Genomic DNA, 15,939 nt, shown 5'->3' on the forward strand with positions numbered 1-15,939 from the left:
ACTGCGTGTACAAATATTCGAGAACATCAGGCGTCACATATTTTCATATCAATAAAAAGACAATATTTATTAAAAAAAAAAAAAAAAGTATTGGGGCTAGGAATGGTTAATTATTTTGGTTCAGCGTCCGCTAATTGAATCCAAAATTCATCAAATCACAAGATACTTTTATTCGCTGACATTCATAATTGAAACAAAAAAATCCCAATTCTTGCATTCCTGGAAACATTTGTGCGAGCGGGGACAAGGATGCGATTGGCAACCGCTTGCTCGAGCGACCGAGTATATCTATATATGCACGATTGTGGGCCACCTTCGGTGCATGGCCGCCTAGGTGTCAGGTCGGAAATGGGCCACCTTCGGTGCGTGGCCGCCTAGGTGTCACGTCGACGCTCCAACCTAGCTGGTATTACGAAAAACCGAGCGTTGGAGATCTCCCTACTCATCTCTGGTATAACTCTAGCGATTAGTTCACTCTCACAGCTCTCGCTCGTACATGAGGCATGCGAAACTTCTTCGCCAAGTTCCAAGAACTGTTTTGCCATCTTCCACGCGCAGCAGGTTCGTTCGAGAAATATCTTGAAATTTTTTTCGTAGCAGAATATTGCATACGGCTGCTCACGAATTTTCGACAATGTGTGAGTCACGTCGTTGTTTGCCCATAAAAGGAACCGTGTCAGCGTAAAGTGGTCATCCTAGAGCAAGCTTTGAAACTCTATCTTTGCTAAGTGCGTGATCAAAAGGAGACGAAGCAAACATGAATTCCGAAAAGTGTTTGAAATTAATACAAATCATGAAAACGGCGTTCAAGATTTTGATTGAAAAATTGTCACTGGCGGAGATTGCAAAATGAATTCGATTCGAAACCCAAAATACCAGGCGTTTGAATAAAATCTCACGCAACAACGCCTCAACGATCGGGGAGAAGACAAGAATTATGACTAAAATTGGAATTCTGAAATCGTTGATAGCAAAATTTCAACAATTTCAAAAAGTGGGAGTAGTATAGGGGCACTTTGGGGCGTCACGACAAACCCCCCTCGCACCCCTCTCCGGCGCCAGCCCGTTGCCTAAGAGTGACTTTGGGGCGCCTTCCCCTTCCCCCGCCGCCCCTCACCTGAGAGTGACTTTGGGACGGCATCCCCTTCCCCCGCCGCCCCTCGCCGCGGAATGACTTTGGGACGCCATCCCCTTCCCCCGCCGCCCCTCGCCACGGAGCGAATTTTGGGACGTCATCCCCTTCCCCCGCCGCCCCTCGCCGCGGAGCGAATTTTGGGACGCCATCCCCTTCCCCCGCCGCCCCTCGCCACGGAGCGAATTTTGGGACGCCATACCCTTCCCCCGCCGCCCCTCGCCTAAGAGTGACTTTGGGACGCCATCCCCTTCCCCCGCCGCCCCTCGCCTAGGAGTGACTTTGGGACGCCATCCCCTTCCCCCGCCGCCCCTCGGCTAGGAATGACTTTGGGACGCCATCCCCTTCCCCCGCCGCCCCTCGCCGCGGAGCGAATTTTGGGACGCCATCCCCTTCCCCCGCCGCCCCTCGCCGCGGAGCGAATTTTGGGACGCCATCCCCTTTCCCCGCCGCCCCTCGCCACGGAGCGAATTTTGGGACGCCATCCCCTTCCCCCCGCCATCCCTCGCCAAGGAGCAAATTTTGCGGCCCCTTCCCCCGCAGCCCCTCGTCAAGGAGGTATTTTATTCTAGAAGCTTCTCCGGACGACCACCCCTTTCCGGCAACCCCTTACCAAGGAGCGGTTTTTCCGCCTCGAAGTTCCGCGGCTCGTCAGCCCTTCGCCCGCGACCCCCTCGCCACGAGGTGAACATCGTGTGACGACCCCTTACCACGGGTACCGTTGACCGCGAATCAGATTCCGGACTCTACGGGATGGCCTCTGGGCCTGTGCACCCTGACCATGGGACGATCCCCTTACCCTGGTGCCCCTGGCCGTGCGGCCGATTCTGGGGCCACCTACCCATCTGGCCCCGCTACCTCCGTTCACGAAGCGAACTCTGCGACTTGGACGTTTGGGGTTACAGGTCCTTTACCCCGGCTCTCGTTCTTTCTCCATCCCTGCTCTCTTTGTGTCGGGTGCTCGTGTCACTGACCTTACCCAGCCGTCAGTGTTTATCCTAAGGTTTACGTGTGCTTGGAAAATATAGACCTGGTCACTCTCTCTCTCTTTCTTAATGCAAGACTATAGGCATACTTAGATGTACGAGGATCAGGGTGGGTAGGTGAAGAAACAGAACTCAATGGTGGATTGCGTAGAAAAATCAAGTCTCATCCTCGCAGGTTTATTCGGTTAACACAGGTGCAAATACGTACATGGTTATTACTATTTGTTTGCTTGTTGTTGGAGCAGGATGTTTTTATTTGTTATAGTTACAGCGCCCCACATCACCACTATACTTATAATAATTATAGCAATCACGAGTATAGACAGTACCACCCATGGATAAGGCTGTTCTTCGGGCACGTACAATGGTTCATCTACAGCATCTGCGTTCGCTTGGCGGGGTGTAGCCGTGTTGATCCGAGTCTCTTCACACGAAAAAATTCTCAGGGTAACACATACGTCTGATATTTCCTCTTGATTGATTTCGAGTTGTGCGGTGCCCTTGGTCTTCATTGCGAAATAGCGGACAGGAGGTTATCCCGATGCTTAATGATGGTAGTGTCGAAATAGTTTGTTCAGAGGCTGGCTAAGGCTTTGTCCTCAGTTTCGATGGCCTGCTTGATTTCAGCAGCGAGGTATGATGGAAACAGCCGGGTAATTTCAAGGAGAACAATACTGAGGTAATTCTCGGCAAAGGCAGGATTCGATGACGACGCGATGTGTTCTAGGACAGCGCCGTATTCCTTCTCCGCTATTTGCCTGATGCGATGAAGACTCGGTTCCTTGAGCTGCGTCAGATTCACTTTCTCGGCTATGTATGCGACGTATGATTTCTTGCACTCGTTTACTGAATGGGCTAAACGCTGAAGCCTTCGTAGCCGTTCGTCGACACATACAAATATAGCTCTAAGTCCGTTGAATGTGGATTTCTGCATTACAATGGTGGGTTGATACACTTTCTGGCGTTTGGCGGGTGACTGAACGTTCTCATCCTGGGTGGCCGAGTCTGGGCAGTCTGATTCCTTATCTTCTGATTCGGTGACTTCGGATTCCGTAGGTATTTCAAATCTGACGGCTCGCTCACCGTGTGCTGTTGACAATTCGACGTTGCAGCCACCAAGCTCAATCCGATTAAAATACCATTGGGCATCGGTGTATCCTTCTATGTCAAGGTATTCGGAGATATTGTCCAACTCATCTGCGAGTCGTGACCAGGCCGCTGGTGTCAGACGCACGCCTCCGGATGAGTTGTTGACGAGTTTGATGACCGGTTCAAACTGATCGTCGAGCCGTAGACCGAGACCGATGACTATTTTCTTAGTAAAAGAATTATTTAGACTATACGTTGTCGACAACAGCAGATTTTTCTCAGTCTTTTTCAAAGCCTTCGTAAATGTTTTATACATTTTATTCACGTTGCCCATTGGTGCAGAAGATTTGGATGTAGCTATAGTTCACGTGAGGATTCTTCCGTAGTTGTCGCAAGACTGACGCTCTTTTGTATCTCACTTGAATATAGAGGGTGTAACCCCCCACTCTACAAAACGGCGTTTGCAGCGTGACTAAAAAGAATTAACGAAATTCTAATGCCTCGTATGATTCAGGCGTTCCTTACCAGACTATATCAAGCTTACGCCGTTGATTATATTTCGTTTCCACGATGGGGAGTAAGACAAATGTAAATATGTCGCCAGAAAACCCAACGATCTCGATAGGCCAGTATCAAACTTGCATTAGGTTTAGAGCTCGAATTCGGAGCTATGGTCGGTGCAAACAGTTGCAGTCTATCGAGGTATGTATACGTAGACATTGCAAGAGAAGAAAATAATGGGAAGGGTTACGGGTGTATACAGCATGGTTCATGTTATACACGTAATGTTTGGGACTTGTGACGGCTCGTAGGCTGGCCCGCGCTTTTCCGACGTACAGCCTTAGGGTATGTTGTTTGTTATGGCTTAGTGGTCGACGAGGAAATACAAAGGGGCCTCACCGGGTGTATCATTTCGTTGTCGCAAGATGAGTCTACAATCCCCGTAGGTCTGCATTAGGTTTATATCTCGTTTCCGTTTCTGAGGCTGGTGCAAACAGTTGCAGTCTATCAAGGGATGTATATGTAATCATTGTAACAGAAAAGATGATGAGAAGAGTTGTGGGTGTGTACAGCATGGACCGTATTATACCCGTAATGTTTGGGCCTTGCGCCGGACGGTAGCCTGGTCCCCGCTTTTCCAACGTACGGCCATAGGATATGTTGTTTGTTATGCCTTAGTGGTCGACGAGGAAATACAAAGGGGCCTCACCGGGTGTATCATTTCGTTGTCGCAAGATGAGTCTACAATCTCCGTAGACCTGCATTAGGTTTATATCTCGGTTCCGTTTCTGAGGCTGGTGCAAACAGTTGCAGTCTATCGAGGGACGTATACGTAATCATTGTAACAGAAGAAAGATGATGGGAAGAGCTGTGGGTGTATACAACATGGACCGTGTTATACTTGCAATGTTTGGGCCTTGCGTCGGACGGTAGGCTGGTCCCCGCTTTTCCAACGTACAGCCTTAGGATATGGTGTTTGTTATGCCTTAGTGGTCGTCGCGGGAATACGAAGGGGGCCTCACCGGGTGTATCATTTCGTATTCGCAAGATGAGTCTACAAGCTCCGTAGGTCTGCATTAGGTTTATATCTCGTTTCCGTTCCCTAGGGTGGTGCAAACAGTTGCAGTCTATCGAGGGACGTATACGTAATCATAGTAACAGAAGAAAGATGATGGGAAGAGCTGTGGGTGTATACAGCATGGACCGTGTTACGCTTGCAATGTTTGGGCCTTGCGTCGGACGGTAGGCTGGTCCCTGTTTTTCCAACGTACGCTCTTACGGTATGTTGATTGTTATGCCTCAGTGGACGAAGGAATACAAAAGGGGGGTCTCACCGGCTGTATCATTTTGATGTCTCAAGATGAGTCTACAATCTCCATAGGTCCAGTATGCATTAGGTTTATAACTCGTTTCCTATTCTGAGGGTGGTACAAACAGTTGCAGTTTATCGATGGCGGTATACTCGTACATAGACGTCGCATGAGAAGAGTATTAACATTATTCTCAAATTCACTTGTTTCTAACCGTCACCAACCGCCGAATCAGCTCCACGATTTGAGGTAGGAATTGCGAGTGAATCCATCGGATCGTTTTCTATTTTATCTCTAAATTTCATATGTCTCGACGAATACCCGTTCTCCCGTTAATCAAAGTAGGCTTTAGGGCATGCAAGTTTTTCACCAGGATAAATGACGTCAGCTGTACAACTTTGTTTAATTATGAGAAAACCATGATTATCGCTGTCAATAGATTTGTTTTGCCATATGTAGCAGGCAGCCTCCGCGTTGGGTCCGGATGGCTTTGGTTTATTTTCACCCTGGCTGCGGGTGTCCCGCCGCGGAAGGTTTACGCTAGCGGACCATAGTAAAATTTCGTATACTTAGCTCAAGAAGCGGCGTGGTAACGTATTGTAATAGCGTTTGGCCCAAACAAAACCCAACCTGTTGAACTTATAAATAATTGTGGGCCCGGAGATCTTCTCAGTTAGAAAATCGCAGTGTTGGCGAAAACAACGATTCTGTGTCAATTATTGCCATATTTTTTAAATAATGCAATCAATTAACGATCTCCGTTACGCGGTGGTGAAGGCAGCTAGCCAGGCTAGGAAGGCTAACGCGAGTCTTGTGCGGGTGTGCCCTGTTTTTCGTCGGGAGCTGTTGTTCCGCATGTCACATGCGGAATTGCTTCGGCATTTGCGAGAGCTTCTGGCGGTCTGCGGGGCACGGGCCCTGGCGCACCTCCACAGCACCGGTGCGTTGCGGGGTTACGAGTGCCTCAGTGTAGCCGCGAGTGTAATTCGTCAGCGGGGTGCCACCCGCTTCGCCGTTGTTCGGGCGCTGATGGCTGAGTACAACGAGCGAAACGGTAAGTTGTTATTTGTGTTGTGCGCAGTGTACGTTTGTGTGGAGTTTGAATTACCGGATCTTCAGAGTGGGGTAAAAAGATAAAAGAAAATATGTAATATGGAAAAATTTAGATCAAGTTTTCCAACCGTTAGAATTCCGCGCGATGCTGGAGGACTCCGTGGAGAATGAGGCGGCTCTTTGTGATATCGTCGTCGACGTCGCCGATGAGACGATTGCGTCGCAAGGAGTAGCGCTGGGGAGGCCCACCGAGGGGCCGGTTTCTACCGCTCGTGACGGTAAGTCCGGATGATTGTCCGTACGCTGTGGCGTAGCAGGGAGTTGTCGCGTATAAATACGTTGTGCGCGAGTGGTATATCAAAGTTTCCTTGTGTTAGAATTCATGATGGATACCAGCGAGAACGAGGCAGCTCTTCTCGAGGGCTGTGTTGCGTGCGAGGAGTTGGCGATTGCGGGAGAGACAGGGGTGAATGAGACGATGGTGAACGATAGGTCCGCCGAGGAGCCGATTTCTGTCGGAGCTCGTGACGGTAAGTCCATTGGGTTACCGCGTGATGGAACAGTGGGAATGCGAGTTTGATCGGAGCTTGAGGGAGAACGAGGATATGAGGGAGTACGTGGTAACACACCCGCTGATCGCTGGCACTGCCACGAGCGAAGCACTCAATCCGCGTGATGCGTTCTACGGCGGTCGAACGGGGAACGCTTCCCGATACTACGAGGTGAAAACAGATGCAACGGGCAACGCGTACGAGGAAATACGATACATCGATGTTTGCTCGTTGTATCCGTTCATCTGTAAGAATGGAAGGTTCCCTGTTGGCCACCCGACGGTCTACGTTGGAGAGGAGTGTAAGCTCTTGACAGGGTCGAGCGGTTGCGACATCACGCGAGTTGAGGGGCTCATCAAGTGCCGAGTTTTACCGCCTCGCAATCTTTATCACCCTGTTTTACCGGTGCGCATGCATGACAAACTCATGTTTGCCTTGTGCCGCTCATGTTGTCAGAGTTTGAACCAGGACGAGTGTAGACATGATGACGAGGCTGCGCGAGAATTCGAGGGCACGTGGGTGTCGATCAAATTAAAAAAAGCCGTGGAAATGGGATACAAGATCAGGAGCATAAGCGAGATCTGGTCGTATACGGTGACATCGTTAGACCCGACTACTCGTCAAGGTGGGCATTTCGCCGGCTATATCGACACCTTCCTCAAGATTAAGCAAGAGGCAAGCGGCTGGCCTGCTGAATGCGAGGACGAGTCGGCTCGAATGCGCTACCTTGATGAGTATGAGCGGGTCGAGGGTATACGGCTAGATCGCGACCGTATTGCTAAGAATCCCGGCATGCGATCAGTTTTCAAATTATGCTTAAATTCGTTTTGGGGCAAGTTCCGGCAACGCGAGAATCTGGTAAAAACAGAGGTCATAAAGACGCGTCAGCAGCTGCTCGAGCTTTTGACCAACCCTGAAGTCGAGGTGTCCGGTTTGCTGCCCGTGAATGACGAAGTGTTGTACGTGCGTTGGTCGCACGTGCAACACGGCGTTGAACCGTCAGCGCTGGCAAACGTCGTGATTGCCTCGTACACCACTGCCCAGGCTCGGCTGAAGCTCTTCTCGTTCCTTGAGAAGCTCGATCGGCGCGTGCTCTATTACGACACCGATTCAGTAATTTATACCCGAAACCTCCGAAGGCCAAACGAGTATGAACCTCCCACGGGTAACTTTCTTGGCGACCTGACGGACGAGTTGGCGTCTTACGGCCGTGGGAGTTTTATACGCGCTTTCGTCTCGGGAGGGCCAAAATTCTATACTTTCATCATTAAACGTCCGAATGGTGAAGAGGTGGAAATTTGCAAGGTGAAAGGCATATCACTGAATCACGCAACGAGCTCGAAAATCAACTTCGAGGCCATCAAGCGGATGGTGGTAGAAGCCGCTGCACCCATTCCCTTGGAGTATCGCGCCGTTCGACGAACGGAACTGCACGCAGTCGTGACGCGCTCCGAGCACAAAACGTGTAAACCGGTGTACGTGAAAAGGCGTTGTTGCGTCACGAGTTTCGATACGCTGCCCTACGGTTATCGCACTGGATGATGACGAAGATCCCAGACTCCGAGCAGTTGCACACCACAGCTTCCGTCTTCTCACCCTGCGGTAGTATAGACACCCGGACGGCAAGCCACGCGCGCGTTTGAGCGACAGATAGATAGACAGACAAACAAATAGACGGACGGACAGACAGAGGACACCGAAGGGATTCTTACCCCAACCGCCTGTTATTCCAACCGGCGAGACGCCAGGCCAACCCATCAGATACTCTCTTGTATGTGTCCCGCCAAACTGTATAAAGGTTAGTACCACGCTTAAACCCTACGCATGAAAAATTGTGAAAAAATCTCGCATTGCTCGTAAAAATTCATCTCGTAAACCGCGGCGGGGCGCGCTGTTTTCAAACTGATATCACTGCGCGCACGCGTACGAATAAGCTCATGGCGTACGCGCCTCACACACAATCAGCTCGACCGCGACCGCGCCGATGAGCTCGTACCTGCGCGGTTACGCTTCCGCGTGCGCTTGAATAAGCTCATGGTCAGCGCACGAAGGGAGTGCCGCCGCTGCCGCCGCCGCTGCCGCCGCCGCCGCCGCCGCCGCGAGCAAGCTAGCGTAGTAAAAGAACGTGTTTTCAATTGTTTCAATTTTTTATAGATCCCGCATTATCCCTGGATTCTTCTTCTTCTTCTTCTTCTTGTTCGATGACGGACACACGTTGGAAACACCCGTTTTCGGTCATTGTAGCCGGGCCATCAGGATGCGGTAAATCAAATTTCGTCAAGAACTTTCTGCGTCATGGAACGTCAATGTGCGACACAAGATTTAGTCGTGTGATATGGTACTTTGACGAATGGCAGCCGTTGTACGACGGGGACAAGAGTATAGAGTACCGCGAGGGGTTACCGCAACACGCCGATTACGAGGGTGACAAAAAACCGAAACTTTTGGTAATCGACGATCTGATGCGAGAGGCTTCAAACAATGTCGTCGTTGATCTTTTTACCAAGGTCTGTCATCATAAGAACCTCAGCGTTTTCTACATAACACAAAATCTCTTTCACAAGGGCAACGGTCAAAGAGATATTTCCGTCAATGCAAACTACATAGTCTTCTTCAAAAATCCACGGGATCGTGCCCAAATTCAACATCTTGCCAGACAGGTGTATCCCGAAGATCCGAGGTTTCTTCAAGAGGCCTATCACGCCGCTACCGCAGCCCCACACGGATATCTGCTTTTCGACCTGAAGCAATCCACTCCGGAGAATTACCGTTTCCGATCAAACATCTTCCCTTCGGACGATAATCACTATGTCTACGTTCCGCGAAAGGATATAAAGGTCACTAATGCGCACCGGGTTCCAGTCGTTCAGCTGTGATGCCTCGAATACGCCGTACCGCGTCCGGTCGCAGAGCTCGTGCCGATTTCACCAAAGCAAACGCAGTAGCGCTGCACGCTCTGCAGAAATTGAACCCGTTGCAGAGATCGGCATTGCTACGCACGGCCGACAATTCGCTGGTAAAGACTATTTGTGAGTGTGCATTGAACACCTTGGAGGGTAACGTAGCACTGTCCAGAATTCAGAAAAATCGTCTGGCACGTCATAAACAGACATTACGGCAGTTGGCCAGCAACCGGGGTACCTGGAAATCCAAAAAACGTTTTCTTGTTCAACGTGGGAACGGATTTCTCACCCTCTTGCTCGCTCCGTTACTCGAGACTTTAGCCTCCAGCCTCTTCTCCAAGTAGCAAAATGGAACGTACAAAGAAGATGGCTTTAATTCCTATGGAGAGTATGGAGAGATTTCAACAACGCGTCAGCGAGGGTATAGCCACTACGCTTTCACCTGGAAATACAACTACCACACACACCGATCCCGTTTCAAGACTCGACAACGAGATGAAGGACATCTTGAACAAACCGTCGAAAGACGACGCAGAAAAATGGAAACTCTATCAGCAGGTACTTCAACGATATTTGTTTTTTGCAAACGACGCACGCAAACCCATGAAATTAGACGTTCTCGAGGAAACGGAGAAGGAGGAAGAGGAGGAGGAGGAAGAAGAAGACGGAAACACAGCCGAAGAATCAATGATATCTCCCACCGTAGCTGCGAGTCCTGGCAACATTCAAGCGCGCGCAAAGAAAGTCGCGTCAGCGGTACCAAAGAAGTATCGTGCAAAGGCCGAAATGCTGATGCGCGAACTCGGCAGCGTACCGGAACGATTTTCTTGGAATGCCGCAGGAACCGTCTCGTTAGACGGCGTTACAGTTCCCGGCGCAAACATCGTCGACCTGGTCAATCACGCCATGCGATCTAGGAAGACTTTTACTCCTACAGGGGCTGGTCAGTTTGCACGGTTTCTTCAGACGATCAACGTACCCCGAGAATACGTGGGGAACGATACGCTTTGGAAAGACATACGCACATTCGACACTCCGGGTCTACCGACGGTAACATCGCAACAACTATCGACACACGCCAGTAGTTCCCCGACGAAGCGACGAAGTTCCGCAAACGTTACACCCGTAACCAGCCGTTCTCACGACGCAGGATACGCTCTACGCAAACGCGCCACCGGAGCAAAATCCGGTTGGAAAACACTTCGGCTGAAGAAAAATGACGACTCTTCCTGAAGAAACGTATTACAATCCCTCGCATACTGCCAGTTACGCGGGAGCACGAATTCTGGAAGATGTTGCACGCGAAAACAACTCTCGCGATTCGGTGAGAAAATGGCTGGCAGCTAAGAATGCCTACACCTTACACAAGCCCGTGCACAGGAAATTTCCGAGAGCAAGGTACAACGTTTCCAACATAGACGACGTATGGGAAGCTGACCTGGCTGACCTGAGTTCCATGAAGAGCCGCAACAACGGTTTTCGCTATCTCCTGGTGGTCATCGATGTATTGAGCAAGTACGCATGGGTGGTCCCGCTGAAACGAAAGACAGCCGCAACCGTTGCTGAAGGTTTCGAGCAAGTGTTACACACTACGCCGCGCAGACCTGACTTACTGCAAACGGACAAAGGTAAAGAATTTGTCGGAAGTGCTTTTCAGAAGATACTTCGCGACAATGAAATACGATATCGTGTTACTCGTAATCCCGATGTGAAAGCAGCTATCGTGGAGCGATTCAATCGTACACTCAAAGAACGCCTGTGGCGTTACTTCACGCATAAAAAGACGCAACGCTACGTCGATGTTTTGCCACACATCGTGCAAGCCTACAACAATACAGTTCACTCGAGCATCGGCATGGCGCCGTCGGAAGTGACGCTTCGCAATGCTGCTACAGCACGTGCCCACATGGAAAAGCGTTATCCTCCGCGTCCAAATGGCAAACCGAGATTCCATAAGAATGATTTTGTACGAATTAGTAAAACCAAGGGAACATTTGAAAAAGGCTATGCGGCAAACTGGAGCGAAGAATTATTCAAGATCCGACGAGTGCTTGCACGTTCACCGATAGTGTACGTCTTGGAAGATCTCAACGGCGAAGTAATCGACGGCTTGTTCTACGACCCTGAACTTCAGCGCGTAGAGGGGGAAACACGGGGATGATAAAATGGCGTGTTATTGCAGCATGTCTCGCAGTCGTTGAGTGTTCACCGTTCGTTTCGTGCATCAAAGAAAATGTCCCGGGATCAGTTTCCCTAACTTTACCGAGCAACAGCTCGATGCAGTTTTTTCCGGAGAATCGGACGTGCTGTTACATTACCCAGTTACCGCGTCAGATTCAACTAACGGGAGACTGGGAAGTCGGGCTGGCCGAAATTCATTATCCACTCACGTTTGAACACCCTCGGGGGTATGCGCCAGTGAAAAATGAAACGATACCCTGTGTCACGCATTACAATACTCCTGGGGAAGGTGCAGTTGAGGTATCAGATTGCAAGCTATCCGAAATCAACAAATCATCAAGGATCCCCGGCTGCCAGATGTTTATTTATTGCGATCTGGTGGAGCCACGTATCGTTGGAGATGTTTACGCCCCGCTGTTACGAGTCATTCAAACATGCGGCAAAGACAATATCTTACAAGGCGAATCAGAGATGAAAACACTATCGCCACTGTACTACGTACCACTGATGCTCACGAACTTTCAAACCATCGAGATCGATATAAGAGATCAATTCGGTAGTCCAGCACCATTCACGAGCGGGACACTGACGGTAACGCTGCATTTTAGACGCGTTCAGTAATTGACTGGAATCACAGGAGTCGCTCAGCAAAAGAGAGAGGGAAAACATACCAGGTACGACATGGCTCATTATATACAACATTACGAAAAACAGCTCGGCGGTGGAGGCATTGAGACGGTTTACCGAGGAGCACCGCATCAACGCGGGCACGGAATCGGCAGCTTCTTGGGAGGTCTGTTTCGTCGAATACTACCTCTGCTGTCCAGTGGTGCTCGCGCGGTCGGAAGAGAAGCACTGCGTGCAGGGATGAACGTCATGACAGACGTAAGAAACGACACTCCGTTCAAACAGGCAGTCAAGAGTCGTTTCATAGAATCAGGACACAAATTGAAAAGAGCTGCTGAAGAAAAAATTGATAAACTCATGAAGGGCAGCGGTTATAAAAGCCGAGCCGGCGGATTAGCGCGTCAGTCAAACATTCCCCGCGTCAACAGACTTGTCGGCGCGCACCGAGCAGCTGGTACTACGAGAAAAATTAGACGAAGGTCGAAAAAGAAAACATCGGCCAAGATACCCAAGCGTGCCGGAACCGTCAAGAAAACTAAGCGGCAAAAGTGTTGTAAAAAACGGGACCTTACAGACATATTCGGACCCCGGTAAGCCCACGCGCCGCTCGTCTTCAATCTAAACATCAACAATGGCCTTCCTGCACGCGCACTCGGGTGAGTGTATGAAGTCGGAACTGGATTTGTTTTCTCTACCACCAATACAGACGTCTATTGAGGCTGGTCAATGGGTACACTACAAGCCCGTATCATCTCTAACCGACGATTCCCCGATTGAATTTGTTGTACCTGGAAACGGTGATGAGTACATCGATTTGGTGCACACTATGCTTAGCGTACGAGTGAAGCTACAACCGTCTTCTCCTACCCCACCGGCAGGCGAAGGCAACGCGGCTACTCCGCATGCCACTCCGGTAAACAATCTGCTTCACTCGATGTTCAATCAAGTCGATATATTCTTCAATCAAAAACTAGTCTCACCAGCCAACAACTCTTACGCCTATCGAGCATATATAGAGACTCTACTGAATTACGCACCCCCTGCCAAGAAATCCCATCTTTCTTCGGCTCTATGGTACGACAGCGAGGATAGAGTATCGGATGTATACGACGCCGACGCCGTCGGTGCTGACCGAGGTTTCATCGAACGCAAAAGGATCATGAGCAATGCACGTACCGTTGATCTGATTGGACATCTGCACTGTGACGTATTTAATCAAGACAAATTTTTAATCAACGGTGTGGAACTGCGTCTTCGACTTGTGAGATCAAGAGACAGTTTTTGCATCATGGAAGCCGAAAATCGCCACAAGCTGCACATACTGGAAACTTCACTGCTCGTTCGCCGAATGAAGATCAGCCCTGGAATCTTGCTGGCGCACGCACGGACGCTAGCCAAAGGTACGACAAAATATCCCGTAACCAGAGTCGAGGTGAAGTCTTTCACCATACACGCAGGAGTACAGGCAGAAACACTGGACAATGTCATACTCGGACAACTACCGAAACGAGTGATAATCGGTTTTGTCAGCAATAAAGCCTTCAACGGCGACAGACAGCGCAATCCGTTTAATTTCCAAAACTACTCTTTGAATTTCCTGTCGTTGTACGTCGACGGGGTGCAAGTCCCATCGAAGCCGCTACAGATGAGTTTTGGCAAAGACGATCTCTACGTGGACGCTTATCATACCCTTTTCTCCGGTACGGGGATTCATTTTCTGAACGAAGGAAACGGTATCGACCGGCAGCAGTTCGCTAAAGGAAATTGTCTATTGGCTTTTGACCTAACCCCCGATCTTTCGGCCAACTGTACATCGCACTAGTCGCTCATCAAACATGGAACTCTCAGGGTCGAAGTGCGGTTCGACGATGCTCTCAAAGAAACTGCGAATTGCCTAGTGTACGATGAATTTGATAATCTTATTGAAGTTGATGCTGCACGTCAGGTCATTACAGATTTTTCGGGCTAAGAAAGAGAGGGAGATCACGCCCCTTCTATCACGACCGCTTCTATGACATACCAGGTGGTGATTTCCGTTAGAGAGAACACTGTGACTACACCACGCCAACGTCTTCAAGGGGAGCAACAGACCGGCTGGAGACACCCGATAAACAAAAATTGAGACGGGGATTGTAACGCAAGGCTGTATATAAACACCCGTAACTACGGTGCCGAGCCAGTCAGCATTCAAATTACGTCACTGCAGGTTCGCTCTTCCAGCTCTCTATTCATTCGACTACATTCTTTCAAGTTCAAGTATGGATTACGTGATAGATATTCAAGGATTTCGAAATATCTATGGTAAATTTATACCGAAAGAGGTGGCAGTCGTCACCATCGATCACCGCTACTCGGCGCATTGGTTAATAGAACCGCCATATCCCTTCACGGATCTACCGCTCAAAGAACGTGGCGTGAACAATTACGTAACCTGCTACCTTCATGGCATCGAGTGGTTTGAAGGTGATATCTCGCTGGTTCAATTAGACGTTAACCTTCGAGAAATCGCACGTAACGCTCATCGAATCTTTGCCCGTGGACACGATAAATGTAAATATATTGAAAGTAGTACCGCGCGTCAAGTATTCAACTTGGAGGACATCGATTGCCCAGCGTTCGACAAACTGGAACGGTCTTCGGTATGGTGCTTCTTCCACGGCGTTAAGAAGGAGGAATTTTTCAAATGTGCGATGAACAACGCACTCAAACTGAAGAAATGGATCAACAATAACGATATTCTAACTAAATACGATTATACAGAAGCATTGTCAGCCAGTAAGCCCAAAATCATCGGAGAGGAGAGTTCGACTAGTAATCAGCCGCTGCAGGTACCAAAAAGAAATTTCACGCTACAACCAGTAATACCAGAGTCAGTCGCTTCACTGAAAATCTCTCCTGATCCGTCTGCGCCTACGTCAGACGGCGAAGTTACCGTTCCCTACGAAATACTTACTACTGCGATTGACTCACATACCTCCTCACAACCTTCTACGAATGGTATGATTATCTCCGATAACGAGGGTGAAGAAGAAGAAGAAGGAGAAGAACACGAGGTACAAAATGGACAGTCTACAGATATGGAGCGCGATGCCGGCGATTTCGAACGGGAAGACCGGGGTTTTTGCAGCGGATCAGATACCCCTCATCTGGACACGCCCGACAGCCTTTGTGTCAAACACGGATGATCACACACGCCCCGGTAGCCACTGGGTGGCATTTTTCGTCAGTTCCTCCGGACACGGTACATACTTCGACAGCTTCGGATTACCACCATTCGTCCCTCACCATGAGCGGACTTTACGAAGAAATTGCAGACGATACGACTGGAACGACAGACAGCTTCAAAGCCTCACTTCTGATGTATGTGGACAATTTTGTATTATGTTTATGCACTTTATGGCTGCTGGTTTTTCTCTGCGGGATTTTCTCAATATATTTACTCCTGACCTCGAAAAAAACGATCGTATCGCAGAATTATTCCACAACCGAATAGCCCATGTCACAAAACGCAAAACTAACACCATCAATTCAAATCACATTTATCCTATAAGTTGTCATCAATGTTGTACCTCTAAGAATTGTAATGTTGCTGATTTGAGACTGGTA

General features: G+C 49.4%; 2 protein-coding genes across 2 annotated transcripts; both read left to right on the forward strand.

The window, feature by feature from the left end:
* The first annotated feature begins 6,676 nt into the window (after positions 1-6,676).
* LOC124187816 lies at positions 6,677-8,164 on the forward strand. Its single transcript, XM_046580003.1, has one exon. It carries the CDS (start codon positions 6,677-6,679, stop codon positions 8,162-8,164), a length of 1,488 nt encoding a protein of 495 aa, XP_046435959.1.
* Positions 8,165-12,964: 4,800 nt separating this feature from the next.
* On the forward strand, positions 12,965-14,155 carry LOC124187817 (uncharacterized protein F54H12.2-like). Its single transcript, XM_046580005.1, has one exon. The coding sequence runs from the start codon at positions 12,965-12,967 to the stop codon at positions 14,153-14,155; it is 1,191 nt and encodes a 396-aa protein (XP_046435961.1).
* The last annotated feature ends 1,784 nt before the right edge of the window (positions 14,156-15,939 follow it).

Source organism: Neodiprion fabricii, chromosome 1 (assembly GCF_021155785.1).
Source record: "Neodiprion fabricii isolate iyNeoFabr1 chromosome 1, iyNeoFabr1.1, whole genome shotgun sequence".
Classification (NCBI taxonomy): Eukaryota; Metazoa; Arthropoda; class Insecta; order Hymenoptera; family Diprionidae; genus Neodiprion; species Neodiprion fabricii.

Excerpts from the sequence above, each read along its gene's own strand:
- LOC124187816 (XM_046580003.1), top strand. The coding sequence starts at position 6,677 with ATGAGGGAGTACGTGGTAACACACCCGCTGATCGCTGGCACTGCCACG.
- LOC124187817 (XM_046580005.1), top strand. The coding sequence starts at position 12,965 with ATGGCCTTCCTGCACGCGCACTCGGGTGAGTGTATGAAGTCGGAACTG.